Here is a 21,201-nt window from a genome sequence, read left to right on the forward strand (position 1 = left end):
ACCTCTGCCCAAGTCTGAGGTCCAGAACGCTCTGGAGCAGGTTTTCATCAAGGGTGTCTCTGTACTTTGGTCCGTTCATCTTTCCCTCGATCCTGATTAGTCTCCCAGTTCCTGCCGTTGAAAAACATCCCCTTGGCATGATGCTGCCACCATCATTCTTCACCGTAGTTATGGTATTGGCCCGGTGATGAGCAGTGCCTGGTTTCCTCCAGATGTGATGCTTAGCATGCAGGCCAAAGAGTTCAATCTTGGTTTCATCAGACCAGAGAATCTGGTTTCTCATGCCTTTTGGCAAACTCCAAGCAAGCTATCATGTGCCATTTACTGAGGAGTGGCTTCTGCCTGGCCACTCTACCATAAAGGCCTGAAGCAGAAGGAGTTAGCAGATGAGCTACGATGTGGCAGAATAGTTCAACGGAATGAATGGTCTCCTGTGCTTGCGATATGTGTTCTTGTGATAGAAGCAGAATTAGGCCATTTGGCCCATCAAGTCCACTGCCATTCAATCAAGGCCGATCTATCTCTTTCTCATATCCCCATTCTCCTGTCTTCTCCCCATGACCCCTGACACCCTTACTAATCAAGAATCTATCTATCTGTGTTAACGTGTTTCCTTGAGTGATCTTGTGGGAAAACCGTACAAAAAAGACAGTCTGAAGAAGGGAGACAAAAATGCTGGAGAAACTCAGCGGGTGAGGCAGCATCTATGGAGCGAAGGAAATAGGCAACGTTTCGGGTCGAAACCCTTCTTCAGTCTGAAGAAGGGTCCTGACTCAAAATGTTGCCTGTCCAATCCCTATCTGGATGTTGCCTGACCTGTTGATTTCTTCCAGCACCATTATGTTTTGCATTATAAATTCAACATTTTTCCCACACTAGTTACAAAATTGATTGACTTAAAATAAAAACGAATGCACAAAGCAATTTTCCTGTAGTCACCAAGATGCACAGTTAAGCCATTTAATTATAACTGAACGTAATGACTAATGGAGGGTTTATCAGCTAATAGGACAGTAGACTCAATCAACCGCAGATGAGTTAAAGCCTGTATGATGAACACAGCTTGCCAAGTTTAAATTACAACCATAATTTATCAAGAGGGATCGTCTTACAGACTCGACTGAATTTTTTCGGAATGTCGAATGCTTACAAGGAAATAATTTCATGACCTTGCTTGTCAGTATCGTTCTATGTTCAACCAAGCTTACAACATCCGGCAACTCTTCATTTTTCATGCCTGACATTTTATGCAAGATTTCTTCCTTCACATTGCCTTTAATGGCTAGACCACTAGCTCAAGAATCTCCTCATTAAATCTGAACAACTCTTCACCTTTCTCTCTTTCTCAAAATCTATCTCGTTGACAATTGTTCTTATGCAGTTTGATGTTAATTTTGTCATATTAGATCCAGATGAAAACTATGGGTCCTTTTTATTTAATTAAATATCAATACATAAATGCAAATAGCTGCAGCTCAGAAGGCCAAGTAATCATGAACAGGCATCTGCAATTTCAGTCAACAAGTGAGCAAATTGAATGCCTGTACCCATTGAATGCCCCTGTTATATACATACACACACACACGTGTGTGTGTGTGTGTGTGTGTGTGTGTGTGTGTGTGTGTGTGTGTGTGTGTGGGTATATGTGTGTGTGTGTGTACACACTGGATTTGTTTTCTCTCTCGTTTATCATATTGTTTACAGTGTACTATGTTAACATATTCTGTTGTGTTGCAGCAAGTAAGAATTTCATTGTTCTATCTGGGACATATGACAATAAAACACTCTTGACTCTTGAGAGGAGACCTCAATGAAATTTACTGAATAGTCAAAGGCCTGCATAGAGTGGATGTGGATAGGCTGTTTCCACCAGTGGGGGAGTCTAGGACCACAGGACATAGCCTCAAAATAAAAGGACACACCTTTAGAAAGGATGCGAGGAAGAATTTATTTTGTCAAAGGGTAGTGAATCTGTGGAATCCATTGCCACAGATGGCTGGAGGCCAAGTCATTGGTATTTTTAAAGTGCATGTTGACAGATACTTGATTAGTCAAGTCAAGTCAAGTTTATTCGTCACATACACATACGACATGTGCAGTGAAATGAAAAGTGGCATTGCTCGCGGACTTTGCGCAAAAAGACAAACAAACAACCAAACAAACTATAAACACAATCATAAACACACACATATTCTTTTACATATTACATATTGGAAGGAAAAATGTTCAGTAAAGTTAGTCCCTGGTGAGATAGGAGTTTACAGTCCGAATGGCCTCTGGGAAGAAACTCCTTCTCAACCTCTCCGTTCTCACAGCATGGAAACGGAGGTGTTTGCCTGACCGTAGCAGCTGGAACAGTCCGTTTCAGGGGTGGAAGGGGTCTCCCATGATTTTATTGGCTCTATTGATTAGTAAGGGTGTCGGGGGTTATCGGGAGAAGGCAGGAGAATAGGGTTGAGAGGGAAAGAGCCGTGATTGTATGGCAGAGTAGACTTGATGGGCCGATCAGCTTATTTCTGCTGCCGGAACTTATGAACTCCCACAAACATTTTCAAACTAGAAGAAGAGTCTCGACCCGAAATGTCACCCATCTCTTCTCTCCAGAGATGCTACCTGTCCCGCTGAGTTATTCCAGCATTTGTGTCTACCTCCAAACTAGGTAATTTGACCTCAGTAAATTCCAATAAAGTTTGGATAGCATAAATATTGGGACCCAGAACCAGTCCTCAGTTTGGATAAATTCCAGAAAGAAATCTGACTATACCTACCCAACTGGGACAATGTCAACACAAGATGCAATCAATTTTTGAAACTGACTTTTGACACTGCAATCATTTTAATTAATTTTTGGAAGATGATATGGATCCATTCATAGTGTTCTCGATATCGCATTGCACGACATTAAAGGAGCAGTTAAAGCTATTGCAAAACTATTTAAGGGAGTTGTATTGCATATTTTTTACATCATGGTCAAATATGTCACATCGAAAAGATTGGGCAACATTTACCACCATCACATGATTACACTTGGGCATATTACTTTTTCTTACTTCCTTTTTCCGTTTGCTTTAATTGCCGCGATGCAAACAAGAACAGGTTTTGGAGAAGTGAGATTGTTTTGGGCAACCTGATAGCTTATTTAATTGATCAATTGGAGGGTTATGGTCTGAGCGCAGGTATATGGGACTAGGGGAGAATATGTGTTCGGCACGGACTAGAAGGGTCGAGATGGCCTGTTTCCGTACTGTAATTGTTATATGGTTATATGGTTATAATAGTTACAAACAACATTTCAAACTAAATTAAGGATTCCCTTCCAAATCCATATTTTTATGGATAAAATCAAAACACATTTTTTCGCTCATTTTTTTAAAAATGTGGATGCATGCCGTGGTAATGCAAACAATTTTGGATGGAATGTATATTTGTGCCTCAATAGGTGTGCTGCATAAATTTACCAATTGATTATTAATCTTAATGATTAATCTTCATCATTATTTACTGTCGTGGTTGAATAACTGTCTGTGTGAGATGGTTTTTTTTGTTTTTAAGAGATACAGTGCGGAAAAAAGCCCTTTAGCCCATCGAGTTCACACCAACCACGATCACCTGTACACTAGTTTAGTTTAGAGATACAGCTCAGAAACAGGCCCATCAGCCTACCAAGCCCAGTTCCAAGCCCATTACACCAACACTATCCTACACATTAAGGACAATTTACAATTATACCAAGCCAATTAGCCCACAAACCTGTACATCTTTGGAGTGGGGAAGGAAACCAGAGATCCCAGAGAAAATCCACGCAGGTCAGGGGGAGAACACACAAACTCCATACAGACAAGCACCCATAGTCAGATTTGAACCCGGTCTCTGACACTGTAAGGCAGCAACACTACTGCTTCGCCACAGTGCCACCCTATCCTATGTAACAGGGATGACTGAACACATAAGGGACAATTTACAGAAGCCAATGAACCTACAAGCCTGCACGTCTTTGGAATGTGGGAGGAAAACAGACCACCCGGTGAAAACCCATGCGGTCACAACAAGAATGTACAAACTCCATACAGACAGCCATCGTAGTCTGGATTAGACATGGTTCTCTGCCACTGCAAGGCAGCAACTCTACTGCCACCCCTGTATATTTCAGGATTATGTTACAAAGTAGAATGTAGCAAATTAATGCCCAGACAAAAGTCTCTCTATGGAGATCCTTGGGAGACAAGTACAAGGGTTTTACGCATTTAGCAGTGATCCTGCAAGGAGCAAGTTCTACAATTCATTGCATTTCCTCAGGCAGATGAGACTAACAGTTTCAATTACCTAAAAGATGACAATTGACATCACATGGATGTATGAAATAAGTTGGAATGGGAGCAAGTGACCTTGTAACAAGAGCAAAAAGCTGGTAAAATCTTGCTGGAGAATGAGAACCTTGGCAACTCTGGGTAACAAAGGACGAGTTTAACCGAGCTTCATTGAAAGCATTAGGAATGACAAGTTAGTTAAATATCACTTAATCCCTTCGGGTCAGGATCCTTCTTCAGACTGAAGAATGTTCCCGACCCAAAACATTGCCTATCCCTATCCTCCAGAGATGCTGCCTGACCCATTGAGTTACTTCAGCAGCTTGTTTTCTGCCAATTTTTCATTAGTTGGTTAAAGATGGAGACAGTTAGCAGCTTCAAATTCCTGGCCATTAATATCTTGTATGCCCTGACCTGGGCTAGGAACATAGATGCAAATACAAAGCACCTCTACTTATAAGTTTAAATATATTCAGCATGTTACCAAATACTCTGACAAACTTCTACAGATGTATAGTTGACAGTATTCCGACTGGTTGCATCATGAATTGGTACAGTAAGTCAAACACAAGAGGCTGCTGAGAGTGGTGACCTCAACATAGAAAATAGGTGCAGAAATAGGCCATTCGGCCCTTCGAGCCTGCACCGCCATTCAATATGATCATGGCTGATCATCCAACTCAGTATCCTGTACCTGCCTTCTCTCCATACCCCCTGATCCCTTTAGCCACAAGGGCCACATCTAACTCCCTCTTAAATATAGCCAATGAACTGGCCTCAACTACCTTCTGTGGCAGAGAATTCCAGAGATTCACCACTCTCTGTGTGGAAAATATTTTCCTCATCTCGGTCCTAAAAGATTTTCCCCTTATCCTTAAACTGTGACCCCTTGTTCTGGACTTCCCCAACATCGAAAACAATCTTCCTGTATCTAGCCTGTCCAACCCCTTAAGAATTTTGTAATTTTCTATAAGATCTCCCCTCAATCTTCTAAATTCTAGCGAGTACAAACCAAGTCTATCCAGTCTTTCTTCATAAGACAGTCCTGACATCCCAGGAATCAGTCTGGTGAACCGTCTCTGCACTCCCTCTATGGCAATAATGTCTTTCCTCAGATTGGGAGATAATACTGTACGCAATATTCCAGGTGTGGTCTCACCAAGAACCTGTACAACTGCAGTAGAACCTCCCTGCTCCTATACTCAAATCCTTTTGCTATGAATGCTAACGTACCATTCGCCTTCTTCACTGCCTGCTGCACCTGCATGCCTACTTTTAATGACTGGTGTACCATGACACCCAGGTCTCGTTGCATCTCCCCCTTTCCTAATCGGCAACCATTCAGATAATAGTCTACTTTCCTGTTTTTGCCACCAAAGTGGATAACCTCACATTTATCCACATTATACTGCATCTGCCATGCATTTGCCCACTCACCCAGCCTATCCAAGTCACCTTGCAGCCTCCTAGCATCCTCCTCACACAGCTAACACTGCCCCCCATCTTCGTGTCATCCGCAAACTTGGAGATAACACAACCACAGGCACAACCCTCCCCACCAAAGAGGCACTGCCTCAAGAATCCAATCCAATCCAACTTTATTTGTTAAGCACTTTAAGACGACCAATGTTGACCAAAGTGCTGTACAGAAGAATAAACAAGACATCATAAACAGACAACATAACGGAACATAACATAACAGCTCACATAAAGCGCAAAAATTACATATGAAATACAACAATAAATTAAAAGACATAAAACATGAGTAAAAATAATAACCACGCAATAAAGCAATCAAAAAAGAAATTAAATCAAGTAAATAAAGTCGACATCTTACTGGGTATCAAAGGCCACGGAGAAGAGATGGGTTTAAAGAAGTGATTTAAAAACAGACAGAGAAGAGGCCTGTTTAATGTGGAGAGGCAGATCGTTCCATAATTTAGGTGCCGACACAGCAAAGGCACGGTCCCCTCTGAGCTTCCGCTTAGATTTAGGCCCACTCAGGAGCAGCTGATTATCTGACCTGAGAGAGCGGGCGGGTGTATAAGGATGTAGAAGCTCAGATAGGTAGGGCGGGGCAAGACCATTTAGGGATTTAAAAGCAAATAAAAGAATTTTAAAATGGATCCTAAACTGAATAGGCAACCAGTGAAGTGAGGCTAAAATGTGCGAAATGGGCTCATTTTTACATGTGCCAGTTAAAAGACGTACAGCTGCATTCTGTACCATCTGGAGACGGGCGATGGAGGACCCACTAACCCCCACATACGGTGCATTGCAGTAATCCAGCTGAGTGGTAACAAAGGCGTGGATTACCGTCTCAAAGCGCTGCCTTGACAGAATTGGCTTTATTTTGGCCAGCTGCCTCAAATGGAAAAAACTTGATTTAACAACAGCCTTGATCTGACTGTCAAATTTTAGCTCAGGGTCCACTTTAACCCCTAGGTTTGTGATGCTTGGTTTAATATATTGGGCCAGGGAGCCCAGATCTACAGGGGGGGGGGGGGCCCAGTGATGCCACCAAAAACCATTACTTCTGTCTTTTTATCATTAAATTTTAAAAAGTTCAGAGCCATCCAGGCCTTTATGTCGTTGAGACACTCAAGTAACATAGAAACATAGAAACATAGAAATTAGGTGCAGGAGTAGGCCATTCGGCCCTTCGAGCCTGCACCACCATTTAATATGATCATGGCTGATCATCCAACTCAGTATCCCGTACCTGCCTTCTCTCCATACCCTCTGATCCCCTTGGCCACAAGGGCCACATCTAACTCCCTCTTAAATATAGTCCGACAGAGTGTTCATCCTTCTTTTTAAGAGGCACATAAATCTGACAGTCGTCTGCATAAAAGTGGAATGAAATTCCATGTTTCCTAAGTATGGAACCAAGTGGGAGCAAATAGAGAGAAAAGAGGAGAGAGCCAAGAACTGAGCCCTGTGGGACCCCACACGAGAGAGGAGCAGAGGAGGATACAGAGTCCCCAAGGCTGACACAGAAAGTTCGATCAGCCAGGTACGACCTGAACCACTCCAGTGCTATGAAGGGGAAATCGATCATCAAGAATCCCCACCATCTGGGCCATGTCCTATTCTCGCTGCTTCCATCATGCAGGAGGTGCTGAAGACCAACACCACCATACTCAGGAACATCTATTTTTCTATCAGCTATCAGATTCTTGAACAAACCCACACAACCCTCATCCTACCTTGACAATGGAACACTATGGACTACCTCTTGCACTGCAATGGAATTTTTTTGTTCCTAATTGTGATTCGTGATAATGTCTGTCTTTGTTTTTTCTTTTACTGTTTTTCAGAATTCATGTGTAATATGTATAATTTATACATAACATGTTTTGCCTGTCGCCTGACTGCGTCTGAGAGGCTGCAGGAAGAAAGATTTTCAGTGCACCTGTACTTCATCGTATTTGTGTATATGCCAATAAACTCAAATTGTCTAGGATAGTCAAGGTTTTGGATCAAGACCCTTCATCCAGATTGAAATAGAGGGGACATTATATTCCATTTGGTGCTCCCAATCTGGAATTCTTTATATCAGTAAGATGAAGTGCGGTGCCTCCAATGTGGCCTCTGTTACATTAGTAAATGTAAGTATAAACTAGGCAATCATTTTGCCAAACACTTGCGCCTCTGTCTGCCAAGACCCTCTGAAGCTCCTGGTTGCCTGTCCTTTTGTTCCTTGGCCTCCTCCATTGCCAGAATCACACACAAACTGAAAGAGCAACAAATGTAGACACCAGGAGCTGCTGATGCTGGCTTTACAAAATGAGACAAAGTGCCGGAGTATCTCAGTGTCTTTCAGGCAGCATCTCTGAAGAGCGTGGACCGACAGCATCTTTTGCAGATCCCAGGGCCATTCGTCACCTATACATATTCTCCAGAGATGCTGCATGACCCGTTGACTTACTCCAGCACTTTGTGTCTCTCTTTTTAATATACATAATGAACGATAGGGCCTCCGAGTATATAGAAATACACTGTTTTCTTGATGTCCACTGTCCCCGCAAGAATTACGGAAACAAAGTATGCCTTCACTAGAATTTTGGCATTTAAGAAACAACGTAATTTTTTTTAGTATGGGAGAAAACATAAAAACATCAACATAAAAAGCAGCATTCTGTTCGTTTGTGCTGGCCCCAGGAGTTATAATTACATATTACAGTGGAGCAAAGCCTTTCATAACGGAAGGATAATAGAAAGTTTGAACTTGCTTCTAGAAATCTGAATTGATGCTACTCGTCATAACTCTTATTGTTTTTTTTTTTGCAATTGAAAGCTAAGAAATAAAGGCAAAAGGTACAGAGAGTTAAGTCACAGATCAACAATGATCTCATTGAAACGCATGAAGGGGTAAGTGGCCAGCTGCTTTTCCTATGATTTATGCCCCATTGTCAGCTGCTGCCAATCATCCATTCCTCATCCAAAAAGCAATTTGCTCTAAACACAAGTATTGTGCACCGCTGGCTCACTGTCCTCCTCAGATGCAAGATTAATTCTGACCCCACCACCTCCAACTCATTCGACAGATCCAACTGTTTGTCGCTGAATAATGATTAACAAAATGGAAAACATGCCGCACTTGATGTAGAGGGAAGCCTTCTGCCACTATTTCAGGTGGGATCTGTTAATCCAGCGAGATGAAGGATCAGGTCTTGGATCTTTTTAGTCTGTCTGGATACAACTTTAGAATTGTCTTTTCCTGCTGGTTATAAAATTGATGACCACAATGTAAAAGGTGAAAAAGAATAATTTATTTTTGTGAACATGTTAGAGGGTATTAAATTCACAATTTTAAAACACCGGAAAAAACCTCCATGAACATTATATTTGCTTTGATGACACTTCTGTTAAGCTTTGCTTCAGTGTCAATTTACACCTGATTGCAGTAACATGTTCAGTCATAACACCTGTAATCAGGCATAAACTGACAGTGCTAAGGTTGGAATTATCTAATGGGGTGATTCAAACATAGTTCAAGGCAGGTTTTAGAAATGACTTTAAAAGGTATCAGAAGAGGATATATTTAAGGAAAGAATGCCATATCTTGTAAGCAGATAATGATGTCAATGCAGATCAGAAAGGATGCCAAGAATGTATAAAGAGACCAACGTTGGACAAACGCACCAGTGCCTGTGGAAGTGAGAGGAGTAGAAGGAAACAAGACTGTTGATAGATTTGAATTCAACAGACATTTAAAACAGAGGTTCAGATGAACTAGGTAACTGCAAGCAAAACTTTAGGATTAGAAAAGAGTTAGCAATTTTGTAAGAGCAGACATTTAGACAGGCATTTGGAATAACACTGGGATCCCATGACCATTTATTGGCAGGGTGGATGGTGGAGGTACAGCACCTCCCAAATCACCTACTTGCCAGACTGAGCACTTACTGTCCTACATGTGGCAAAATTTATGAGTCCCTTTCTGGCTTCACAAGTCCCATTATCAAGTCCAACGGTGACAGAACCTTGGCCTAATAACACTTCCTTAAAGGACAAGTGCAGTGAAACTTTGGGAGGTAGAAATAGTCATTGTGATAAAAGGACCAAGGCAATGAAAAGGTCAACTCAATCAAATGAGACACAGAGGTTGCCAAGAGACCAAAACATTTGTTAGGGAGGGAACAAGATCACTCAAGAGAAAAATGAGTTTGTGAGATGAGGCAGGAAGGAGGTGCATGTCAAATTCAATTACTTCAAAATCTTCCAAAGGGATTCTGCAATTCAACCAGAACTACCATAGATATGCAGAAAGAGAATTCAAGGCATTGAGAGAATTATCAGAGACCAAGAGCTGGATGTTATCTTCATACAATGGTATATGATGTAGTATTGATAGATAATATCTCTGGTAGAACAAGGAACTAGAAGCCACTAACGGTAGACCATTAGGCATCTAATAGGTAAGGGCACAACTTGTGGGCATAGGTAAGATTTAGAGGAATTGGTAGGTAGGATTTTCCCATCCAGAAGGTGGCTGCAACCTGGGTGGTGGAGGCAGAGGCTCGTCAAACATTTAGGAAGTGCAGGAGGGAACTGCAGATGCTGGTTTAATCCGAAGATAGACACAAAAAACTGGAGTAACTCAGAAGGACAGAGAAACTGAAGAAGGATCTCGACCCGAAATGTCACCCATTCGTTCTCTGCAGAGATACTGCCTGTCCCGCTGAATTACTCTAGCTTTTTGTGTCTGTTTTAGGAAGTATCTATATCACTTGAGGCATAGAAAACCACAGGACAGTTGCTGGCAAATGCGATTAATATAGATAAGCATTTGATGGTCGGAACGGATAGAATGGGTCAAAAGTCTTGCGTGTTCCACTGTACAGCAACATTGCAAGTACTTTTAACTCGCCACCCAGAAGCAAATTTGGCGAGTTAAAAGCAAAGGTTAAAAGTGCCTTTGTTAAATCTCCGCCTATGGATGGGTGGTATAGAACTTAAGGCCATTTCACCCTCCCTCCCTAACAAGGTCTGCATGGTCTGGAGAGAATCTTGCACAATTCCGAGAACACCTACGGTTTTATTTCGGAATAGATTTATTTTTGACCTTTCTAGTGCGTAGCGGGATGGGCATCTGATCGGCGAGGTTCAAACACGGAGGCAAACAGCAGCTTTTCAATCGTTCCCCGCCGCAGAAGTCGCTTCTCATCCAGCAGAGCACTATCATCGGTCCTCAGGCATTGTGCAAATAGGAAGACCGTTTCATGTTTTGGTTAGTGCGAAACCGGTCTGATATTCAAAGAACCGCGGCAGATGATTTTAACCACACAAAAAAAAGATAATAATAATAATAATACATAATAAGGATGCGCGGCAGCAGTGGCAGTGCATCGAGCGGCAGTTGTAGTTCGCTAGCGCAGCGACGGGCAGCGTCCAGAGGTCGGCTGTGGTTTAATGTGTCAGGAAGCTTCGTCCCTACACCTCCCGATAAGCAACTTTACAACAATTACATCGGTACAGCCCTGGCAACATGCACTCAATCTCAACCGCAAAATAATACATATCTCACTTGCAGTAGAAGGGCAATATTTACCGGTAAATAAAACACGGTATTTATCTCTTCGTCTATGACAACCGCTCAGCGTGCGCTTGTGTGTAACTGGGAATATCATCCTTTGATGTCTGTCTGTATTATCAGTCCAATGTAGAGCAGACTGGACTACATTCGCTTCCAGCCGTTGAGTGCGATTGGATTTGATTAAACCGGGGAGTCAATGCTCCCAGTTCGCTGTGTGGAGGAACTGCAGATGCTGGAGTAACTCAGAGATACAGGCAACATCTCTGGATGGAAGGAATGGGTGGTGTTTCTCGGGTCGAGAAGAATGGTCTGAACCTACTCCCTCCATCCAGAGATGCTTCCTGTCCCGCTGAGTTACTCCAACATTTTGTACCCATCTCCCTGTTCCATCCCGGGGGAAGGGTCCATTGTCCCACTGAAGCTCTGATGCCCCGCATCGCCAGTCATTCAGTCTCTTTGGTAGAACACATTGGTGAGGATTTACAGATAATTGTGAAAACTGGTAGGTCCACTCCCACCACCCCATTCCCGGTGACCTTAATCAGAGAGTGGGAAGAGAGACAAGCGATGAAGCTTGCGTCCCATCGCAAAAATACAACAAAGAGACGAGACAACGGTACACTGGACAGAGTGCACACGACACAAGCACAACTGGGACAATTCCCGGTCCCCTCCAACGGGCACCCGACAATAAAGACCAGGTTGCAACAATAAACAAACTGCGAAAAAGAAATGCATGCAGCTCAGTCATAGAAACATAGAAAATAGGTGCAGTAGGCCATTCGGCCCTTCCAACCAGCGCCGCCATTCAATATGATTATGGCAGATCATCCAAAATCAGTACCCCGTTCCGGCTTTCCCCCCATATCCCTTGATTCTTTTAACCCTTAGAGCTAAATCTAACTCCCTCTTAAAAAAACACGCATGTTCTGCCTTTGACCGATAACACATATATTTTAAAATGCTATTTCCGGTTACACAGCCACAACTATTGGCGAAGGAGGACGATTACAAGGCACATTCTCTCCTTAAAGTGCCGGGGAATCAAAGGACAGCAAGTGACGCCACACAAAGAGCAGCAGTTCCCCGTCTCCTGGGTCCGACAACAATTACCTGCAGACGGTGATGAGGTTTTTCCGCTCCACCGCAGCGTTCCTCGCCATGGTCTTCTTGCGGGGGAAAAAAAATAAGTCACAGGCTCAGAGAAGCCATGTCCGTGTGTTTAAACCGGAATATCGTGCAGGGTGAGGTGCTCGGGGAGAGGAAGCGTGTGGGGAGGGACGCTGGGCGTTTGTATGAAGGTGTTGGATATCTCGGCTGTGGGACCCCGCTGGCGGCTCATCAGTGTAGCTGTGGGCCGGGAGCAGCCGCTGCCAGCTGGGATTCCCGAGAAACAAACAGCACCGGCGTTTTGCAAACACACGCGAACACGGGCACACACATCATGCAGCAGCACCAGCAGCGACGGGCAATAATTGAGCTTGACAACGAAGTCGCCAGATGAGATGCACTTGTGCTTTCGGGTCCTAGTGTCGGCTCGTATTTCCACCAGATCTGTAGCTGTCAGTGTTGTATACTGTAGCGATCTATGTAGAGGGAGCTAACTGCTGCATTTCCTCCTTTTTTTGTTGTTGTAAAAGACAAGTTTTATTCCTAATTCCGTAGTGGTCTTGCAGACGTGAATTGCAGTGGAGGTGAAGCCGGCTCGGTCCGTGTAAGACTCAGCTCGCACATATACATCTAGCTAACAACACAGTCACGGGCTCCGCTTCATCCAGTTCCCTTCTGTCACACCACGGGACCGGAAGCTTATGGCTTGTATTCCCTTTAAAGGGACCCCGCCAGCATGACCTCATTCTTGGAGAACTGCGGGTTCACACACGCACGTACACCCTCCATCTGCCGACTTTCTGCAGCTCAGCAAATTGGAAACCCCAATCGAAAGCCGGGGGCAGCGGAGGCATTGGCAATGAATCCGCTCTGAAACGCACAATTGGCTTCATGTCAGTGGATGTCAAAATCAAATGCTGCGGATGCTGGGACTGAAGGATGATAAATCCCCTGGACCTGATGGGCTGCATCCCAGTGTCCTCAGGGAGGTGGCTCTAGAAATAGTGGACGCATTGGTGATCTTTTTTCAATGTTCAATAGATTCAGGTTCAGTTCCTGTGGATTGGGATAGCTAATGTTATTCCACTTTTCAAGAAAGGAGCGAGAGAGAAAATGGGGAATTACAGACCAGTTAGTCTGATTTTGGTGGTGGGAAAGATGCTGGAGTCAATTATTAAATAGGTAATAAGGGGGCATTTGGATAGCAGTAAAAGGATTAGTCCAAGTCAACATGGATTTATAAAAGGGAAATCATGCTTGACTAATCTTCTCGAAATTTTTGAGGATGTGACAAGTAAGATGGATGAAGGGGTGTCAGTGGATGTAGTGTATCTAGACTTTTGGAAAGCCTTTGATAAGGTCCCGCACGGGAGACTGGTGACTAAAATTAGAGCACATGGTATTGGGGGTAGGGTGTTGACATGGATAGAAAATTGGTTGGCAGAGCAAAGAGTAGGAGTGAACGGGTCCTTTTCAGAATGGCAGGCCGTGGCAAGTGGTTGGCCGCAAGGCTCGGTGTTGGGTCCGCAACTGTTTACCATATATATTAATGATTTGGAAGAGGGAATTAGGAGCAACACTAGCAAGTTTGCAGATGACACAAAACTGGGTGGCAGTGTGAGCTGTGAAGAACATGTTAGGAGGTTTCAGGGTGACCTGGACAGGTTGAGTGAGTGGGCAGATGCGTGGCAGATGCAGTATAATATAGATAAATGTGAGGTTATCCACTTTGGCGGCAAAAACAAGGGGGCAGATTATTATCTCAATGGGGTTAGGTTAGGTAAGGGGGAGGTGCAGCGAGACCTGGGCGTCCTTGTACACCGGTCACTGAAAGTTGGCTTACAGGTACAGCAGGCAGTGAAGAAAGCTCTGTTGGCCTTCATAACAAGAGGATTTCAGTATAGGAGTAAAGAGGTTCTTCTGCAGTTGTATAGGGCTCTGTTGAGACCACATCTGGAGTATTGTGTACAGTTTTGGTCTCCTAATTTGAGGAAGGACATCCTTGTGATTGAAGCAGTGCAGCGTAGGTTCACAGGATTGATCCCTGGGATGAGGGGGGATCTTATAGAAACATATAAAATTATAAAAGGACTGGACAAGCTAGATGCAGGAAAAATGTGCCCAATGTTGGGCGAGTCCAGAACCAGGGGCCACAGTCTTAGAATAAAGGGGAGGTCATTTAAGACTGAGGTGAGAAAAAATGTTTTCACCCCAGAGAGTTGTGAATTTATGGAATTCTCTGCCACAGAGGGCAGTGGAGGCCAAGTCACTGGATGGATTTAAGAACGAGTTAGCTAGAGCTCTAGGGGCTGGTGGAGTCAAGGGATATGGGGAGAAGGCAGGCACGGGTTATTGATAGGGGATGATCAGCCATGATCACAAGAATGGCGGTGCTGGCTCAAAGGGCCGAATGGTCTCCTCCTGCACCTAGTTTCTATGTTAAATGAGAAAATGCCGCAAGTGTTCTGTGAGCGAAGCAGCGACTCTGAGTGCAGCATTTTATCTTTATAAATCGCTCTGTTAAGGGGGGGGGGAGGGGAAGGGGAAGGGGAAGGGGCGGAGGGTGTAGTGTTGACAACTCCTGGTGTTAAATGATCGCCTGGCTTCACATTACACATTAACACCACATCTCATTATTTGTTTCCTATTTGAACCGACTTTACAATTTACAACACTCTTTTGTTGCACATTCAACCAGCAACTTCAGCGTTAAGTGTTCCTTATTGTTACGTGTATAAAGTTTTCTTTTTTAACGCTGATATTGTGGGGATTAAGATGAAAACAATGTTCTCCTTGGTCACCTCGGAAACCAAATCATTAATTAATCACAACAGACTTGCGTCAAGATGAAGTTCACTGGGGATTCTAGGGAGTGTCAGGGAGTGGTGAGGCTAAACACATACAATTATAATTTTAATATAATGTTTTAATGTATATATATAATCTTATATATAAATTAAGATTTTATATATTAATGTATATGGTCAAATTATGAGAATTATATATTATATAATACATCATAATTTCAAATACATTTCTCATTAGAATGGCTTTACCAATAAAAATCCAAATGACAAATAATGAATTTATCAGAATTAATTTTGTCAAAAACAAAAATTGGTGGAAATAGCAGATTATGGTGGGAGAAACTGGGATTCATGCTTTGAGTCAACAATCTTTAAAACAAGGAAAAATGCTTGGCCTTTTAATCTGGAGGGAAAGGGGGATGGGTAGAATTTGACAACGTGGAAACCGAATCCCATTAATTAAGTGAGAAGCGGTGCAAATAAATTGCACCTTCACTTGAAATCTTTTGGGGCCCAGATGGCAGGAATGAAGAGGCTGTTGAATCTCACCATAGTTCCAGCTGCATTTCTTTAATTCTCTCTCTCCTACTAATTGCAAATTTAAATGTTGTCACATTTCAGATTCAGGTCATTTATTGTCAGTGTGCAAGGACAGTTCACATGAAGCTCACAAAGTGAACATACACTAATTACTAGACGAAGTGGGACCCGTTGGGGGGGGGGGGAGGGGGGGGGGGGAGGGGGGGGGAGGGGGGTCTGTTGTGCTAGTATAGGGTGTTGCGGGCTGAAGGTACTGGTTTCCAGAGGGCTAGTATAGACATTGTGGGCCGTATGGATTTTAAAAGCCAAGCTAAGGCAAACAATTGGGCTGCAGCCACCCGACAACCAAAATTCATTTTGTGAACACAAACTTGTCAAAAAGTACAGGCAAACAATTGGGCTGCAGCCACCCGAAAACCAAAATTCATTTTGTGAACACAAACTTGTCAAAAAGTTGAGGCAAACAATTGGGCCGCAGACACCCAACAACCAAAATTCATTTTGTGAACACAAACTTGTTAAAAAGGGCTGCAGCCACTTTACAGACGCATCGAGGGGACTCACTGTGGAGTAGACGTGCGTTCAGTGTTATTCGCAGCTCAGAGAGCCGTGACCTTCTCGCTTCCTGGTCTGGCAGAGACTGAGAGAGGCACAACACTTCCTGGTTTTATAGTCCCTGCCCCTGCCGCCAGCGGGGGCAGCAGAGAGAATGGGGGATTTTGTAAAAACATTAATACCTCTCTAATTTTTCATCGACTGAACAAATCCTCCGCACTCATACGGCGGAGGGGGGCTCTGAGCGAGGTGGCCAAAAATGACGGCCGTAAGTGGCGGCGTTCTCTCTGAAATTGCAGCACAGTTGGCCAAAAGCTGTCAAGATCAGAGATTTAGTAATATAGATAAATACAACAATAGAAACGAGTGCAAACCAGCAGAATTCTGCAAGATTGTAGGACAAATACAAAGTAATGTTAAAATAATTTGAAATGCTATATAGAATAATCAATCAGATAGATTTAAGAGCATGAGTATATGGCAGCGCCTCCAGGAAGAGGAAAGATGTGATTGTATAAGGACTCTGCTTGTAGTAGAGAAGAAGCTGTTCTTAAATCTGGATTTCTGGGCAGCCAAAACTCTCAATCTTCTCCCAGAAGGTAGAAGAGAGAAAATGGAGAGACTAGGATGGCAGGCATCTTTGATGACACTTCCAGCCTTCTGGATGCAACACACCATGAGGATGGACTGGGTTGAAGGGCACGATGCGCCTATGATGGACTGAGCTGTGCCCACCACTCTCTACAGGTTCAAACAGTCAAGAGCAGTGCAGTTGTCATCGCAGGCTGAGGTGCCTCCCATCAGAATATTTTCTATAGTGCATCTGTAGAAGTTACCAGATTATAGAGACGTGGAGTCATAGTGTGGAAACAGGCCCTTTGGCCCAACTTGGCCACGCCAAACAACACGCCCTCTCTACACTAGTCCCACCTGCTTCATTTGACCCATGTCCCGTTAAATCTATCCTATCCATGTGCCTGTATAAATGTTTCTTAAACATTGCGATAGTATCTGCCTTAATTACCCCTTCTGGCAGCTTGTTCCCCACCACCCTTTGTGTAAAAAGTTACCTCTCAGGTTCCTATTAAATCTTTCTCCCGTCACTTTAAACCTATGTCCTCCAGTTCTCGATTCCCTTAATCTGGCAACAGACTTTGTGCATTTACCCGATTTATTCCTCTCATGATTTTACACACCCCTACAAGATCACCCCTCATTCTCCTGTGCTCCTAGGCTGTTGATGGTAATACGGATACCTTAGAATATGTTGACCATATCTACAGCAGCTCAGTCGATGAGGATGGGTTTATGTTCACCCCTTGCTTTCTTAGGTCAACAACAAACTCCTTTGTCTCGCTAACACTAAGGCAAGGTTAATGGCCTGATACCAAATTCTTGATCTCTTTCCCACACTTTCCTTGTTGTTGTAGATCTGGCTGAAAAATAGAGCCATACAGCATGCAAACAGGCTCTTTGGCCCAACTTGCATAAGCCAAACAAGATGCCCCATCTACACTAGTCCTACCTGTCCATCTTTGGCCTATACAGGTATCCCTCTAAATCGTTTACAAAATGTACTTATCCAGATATCTTTCAAATGTTGTTATAGCACCTCCCTCAACTACCTAATCTGGCAGCAGTTCCATATACCCACCAGCTTCTGCGCACAATATTTTCCCCTCTGGTTCCTATTAATCTTTCCTTTCTCATCTTAAACCTATGGTTTTTGATTCCCTTGTTCTGGGTAAATTACTCTGTGTATTCACTCTAGCTATTCCCCTCATGATCTCATACATCTCTATATGATCACTCCTCAGGATCTTGCGCTCCAAGGAATGAAGTCCTTGCCTGTCCAACCTCTCCCAATTGCTCAGGACCTCAAGTCCTGGCGACATTCCCGAAAGTCTTCTCTGCACTCTGCACTCTTTCCAACTTAACAACATCTTTTCTATAGCAGAATGACAAAAACTGCAAAAGGTACTCCAAATGCGGTCTCACCAAAGTCTTGTACAACTGTTCTGTAACATCCCCAACTTCTATACATAAGTGGTATAATTGGAGAACTTAAGGATGGAATCGGTGTTTATACTTGACCACAATCATTAGTGTACTGGTAGAGCAGGGGACTGAGCGCACAACCCTGAAGAGCACCAATGTTAAGGGTAAGGATGGAGGACCATTATGACCAATTCTAAGTGACTGGTCTGCCAGTGAAGAGGTCTACAAGTCAATTAAAGATGGTGATCCCAAGGCCAAGGTCCAGAAGTTTAGGGATGAGCTTATTTGGTTTTAAGATGTTGAAAGCTGAACAGCAGTCAATGAACAGCATCATGACATGGTTGTTTAAGAAAGAACTGCAGATGCTGGAACAATTAAAGGTAGACAAAAAATGCTGGATAAACTCAGCGGGTGAGGCAGCATCTATGGAGAGGAATTGGCGACGTTTCGGGTTGAGACTCTTCTGCAGACTGATGTCGGGGAGGGGGGGGCGGCGGGAAAGAGAAAGGAAGTAGGCGGAGACAGTAGGACTAGTGGGAGAACTGGGAAGGGGGAGGGGAAGGAGGGAGAATGCAATGTCAACGTCATACCGCTGGTGTGCAAACTACCCAAGCAAAATATGAGGTGTTGTTCCTTCAATCTGCTCTGGGCCTCACTTTGGCAATGGAGGAGACTAGGACAGAAAGGTCAGATTGGGAATGGGAGGGGGTGTTGAAGTGCTGAGTAATTGGATGATCAGGTTGGTTAACACGGACTGAGCAGGAGGTGATCGCCACGCTTGGTCTCACAGATGTAGAGAAGTTGACACGTAGAACAACGGATGCAGTAGATGAGGTGCAGGTGAACCTCTGCCTCACCTGGAAAGACTGATTGTAGCAATGTTACAACATTTTGAGATTTTAAAAATCAAGTCTGTAATTTATTACATCAGATAACCATATAAACATATAACCATATAACAATTACAGCACGGAAACAGGCCATCCGGCCCTACAAGTCCGTGCCGAACAACTTTTTTTCCCCTTAGTCCCACCTGCCTGCACTCATACCATAACCCTCCATTCCCTTCTCATCCATATGCCTATCCAATTTATTTTTAAATGATACCAATGAACCTGCCTCCACCACTCCCACTGGAAGCTCATTCCACACCGCTACCACTCTCTGAGTAAAGAAGTTCCCCCTCATATTACCCCTAAACCTCTGTCCCTTAATTCTGAAGTCATGTCCTCTTGTTTGAATCTTCCCTATTCTCAAAGGGAAAAGCTTGTCCACATCAACTCTGTCTATCCCTCTCATCATTTTAAAGACCCCTATCAAGTCCCCCCTTAACCTTCTGCGCTCCAGAGAATAAAGACCTAACTTATTCAACCTATCTCTGTAACTTAGTTGTTGAAACCCAGGCAACATTCTAGTAAATCTCCTCTGTACTCTCTCTATTTTGTTGACATCCTTCCTATAATTGGGCGACCAAAATTGTACACCATACTCCAGATTTGGTCTCACCAATGCCTTGTACAATTTTAACATTACACCCCAGCTTCTATACTCAGGTATAAAGCATACAAAGAAGTTTAATTTGACACCTAATTCACTTTCATATCTTCAGTATTAAAAAAGTTATGACCATTTTCATACTCGACAATTAGCATCTTGTTCCCTATTGCTTTTCCATTGACTTAACACAAAAGCTTTGATCGAGGACAGTCAAATGGCCATCTTTCTTAAAAATTAAGAGAACTGAAAGAAATGTTCAGTTATTATAGATTGAAGCATTCTGAAACAAATATGAAACAATCTTACTTAGATGACTTGAAATTAAAGCATATAATTAGTTAGTTACCTAATTGTAGCTAATTACAAAATTCAATTACTAGATCTAAACATCTATCAAATACACAGAACGCCCATTGGAACGATTCTTCAGCAAAAGTTTGCACTCCAACCAAATATAATCCAGGACAAGGTAAGAAAAAAACGCATTTTAACCCCCCCCCCCCCCCCCCAAAGGCGCCAAAATCGCGCACACAGCCAGTGGCAGAATTGCAGCGCCGCTGAAGGTAAGTATTGTAACATACCTACTGATTGGGTCCTTGGATGGAGTTGAGGGGGGAGGTATAGGGACAAGTGTTGCATTTCCTGCAGTTGTAGGGGATAGTACCCGGGGAGGGGGTGGTTTGGGTGTTCATATTGTCAAGATGATCCAGGAGTGAATGGAGTGCAAGATGGACATCATCCTCCTCAGCCACATTTTTCCTGTACACAAATTGCAAGTGGTTTAGATTATTTGAAAAACTGGAGCAGGTACTTTCCAAGCTATTTAAAAATGTTAATCTATTCTTAAGAAATTGATAGATGTTTAGATCTAATAATTGAATTTTGTAATCAGCTACAATTAGGTAACTAACTAATTATATGCTTTAATTTCAAGTCAGAGTAAGTAAGATTGTTTCATATTTGTTTCAGAATGCTTCAATCTATAATAACTGAAAGGTCTTTCAAAGCACTTTATTATTGTCAATATTGGAGCCACTGGGCAGCAGTCATTGAGAAAGGTTACTTTATTTGTCTTGGGGACTGATCTCATAGAGGTTTCATTGATGCAGATTGGAATCATTTTTCCAATTTCCTGACTATCTTTTGATCACACTGCTACTCTCTTTAAAATTGACATTTCCCCCCATTTAAAGGGTCGCAAACAATAAAGTCCAAATTGATGATCAAAAAGGGTACTTAATAAAACAAACATTTTGGGACCAAAAATGCTGCCTCTATCAATCCTGTTACTGCCTGTCAAGGGCCTTTTCTTTCTCCCAGCCCCTCTCTTCCATTCCCAGTAAGT

The 21,201-nt window shown here is 43.1% G+C and overlaps 1 protein-coding gene across 6 annotated transcripts in view; it reads right to left on the minus strand.

Annotated features, from left to right (window-relative positions):
* The window catches only part of rundc3b (RUN domain containing 3b), a 103,117-nt gene extending 89,964 nt beyond the window's left edge, over positions 1 to 13,153 (minus strand). For 2 of the 6 annotated variants that reach the window (XM_055655554.1, XM_055655547.1), the window contains exon 1: positions 12,463 to 13,151. In XM_055655554.1, the coding sequence (XP_055511529.1) occupies positions 12,463 to 12,512 (50 nt within the window). In that variant the 5' untranslated portion in view covers positions 12,513 to 13,151. Of the gene's footprint in view, positions 1 to 12,462 lie in introns of all 6 variants that reach the window. The other 4 variants (XM_055655533.1, XM_055655523.1, XM_055655563.1 and 1 more) reach the window with 3 other exon arrangements.
* Positions 13,154 to 21,201: the final 8,048 nt, after the last annotated feature.

Source organism: Leucoraja erinacea, chromosome 2 (genome assembly GCF_028641065.1).
Source record: "Leucoraja erinacea ecotype New England chromosome 2, Leri_hhj_1, whole genome shotgun sequence".
Lineage (NCBI taxonomy): Eukaryota > Metazoa > Chordata > Chondrichthyes > Rajiformes > Rajidae > Leucoraja > Leucoraja erinaceus.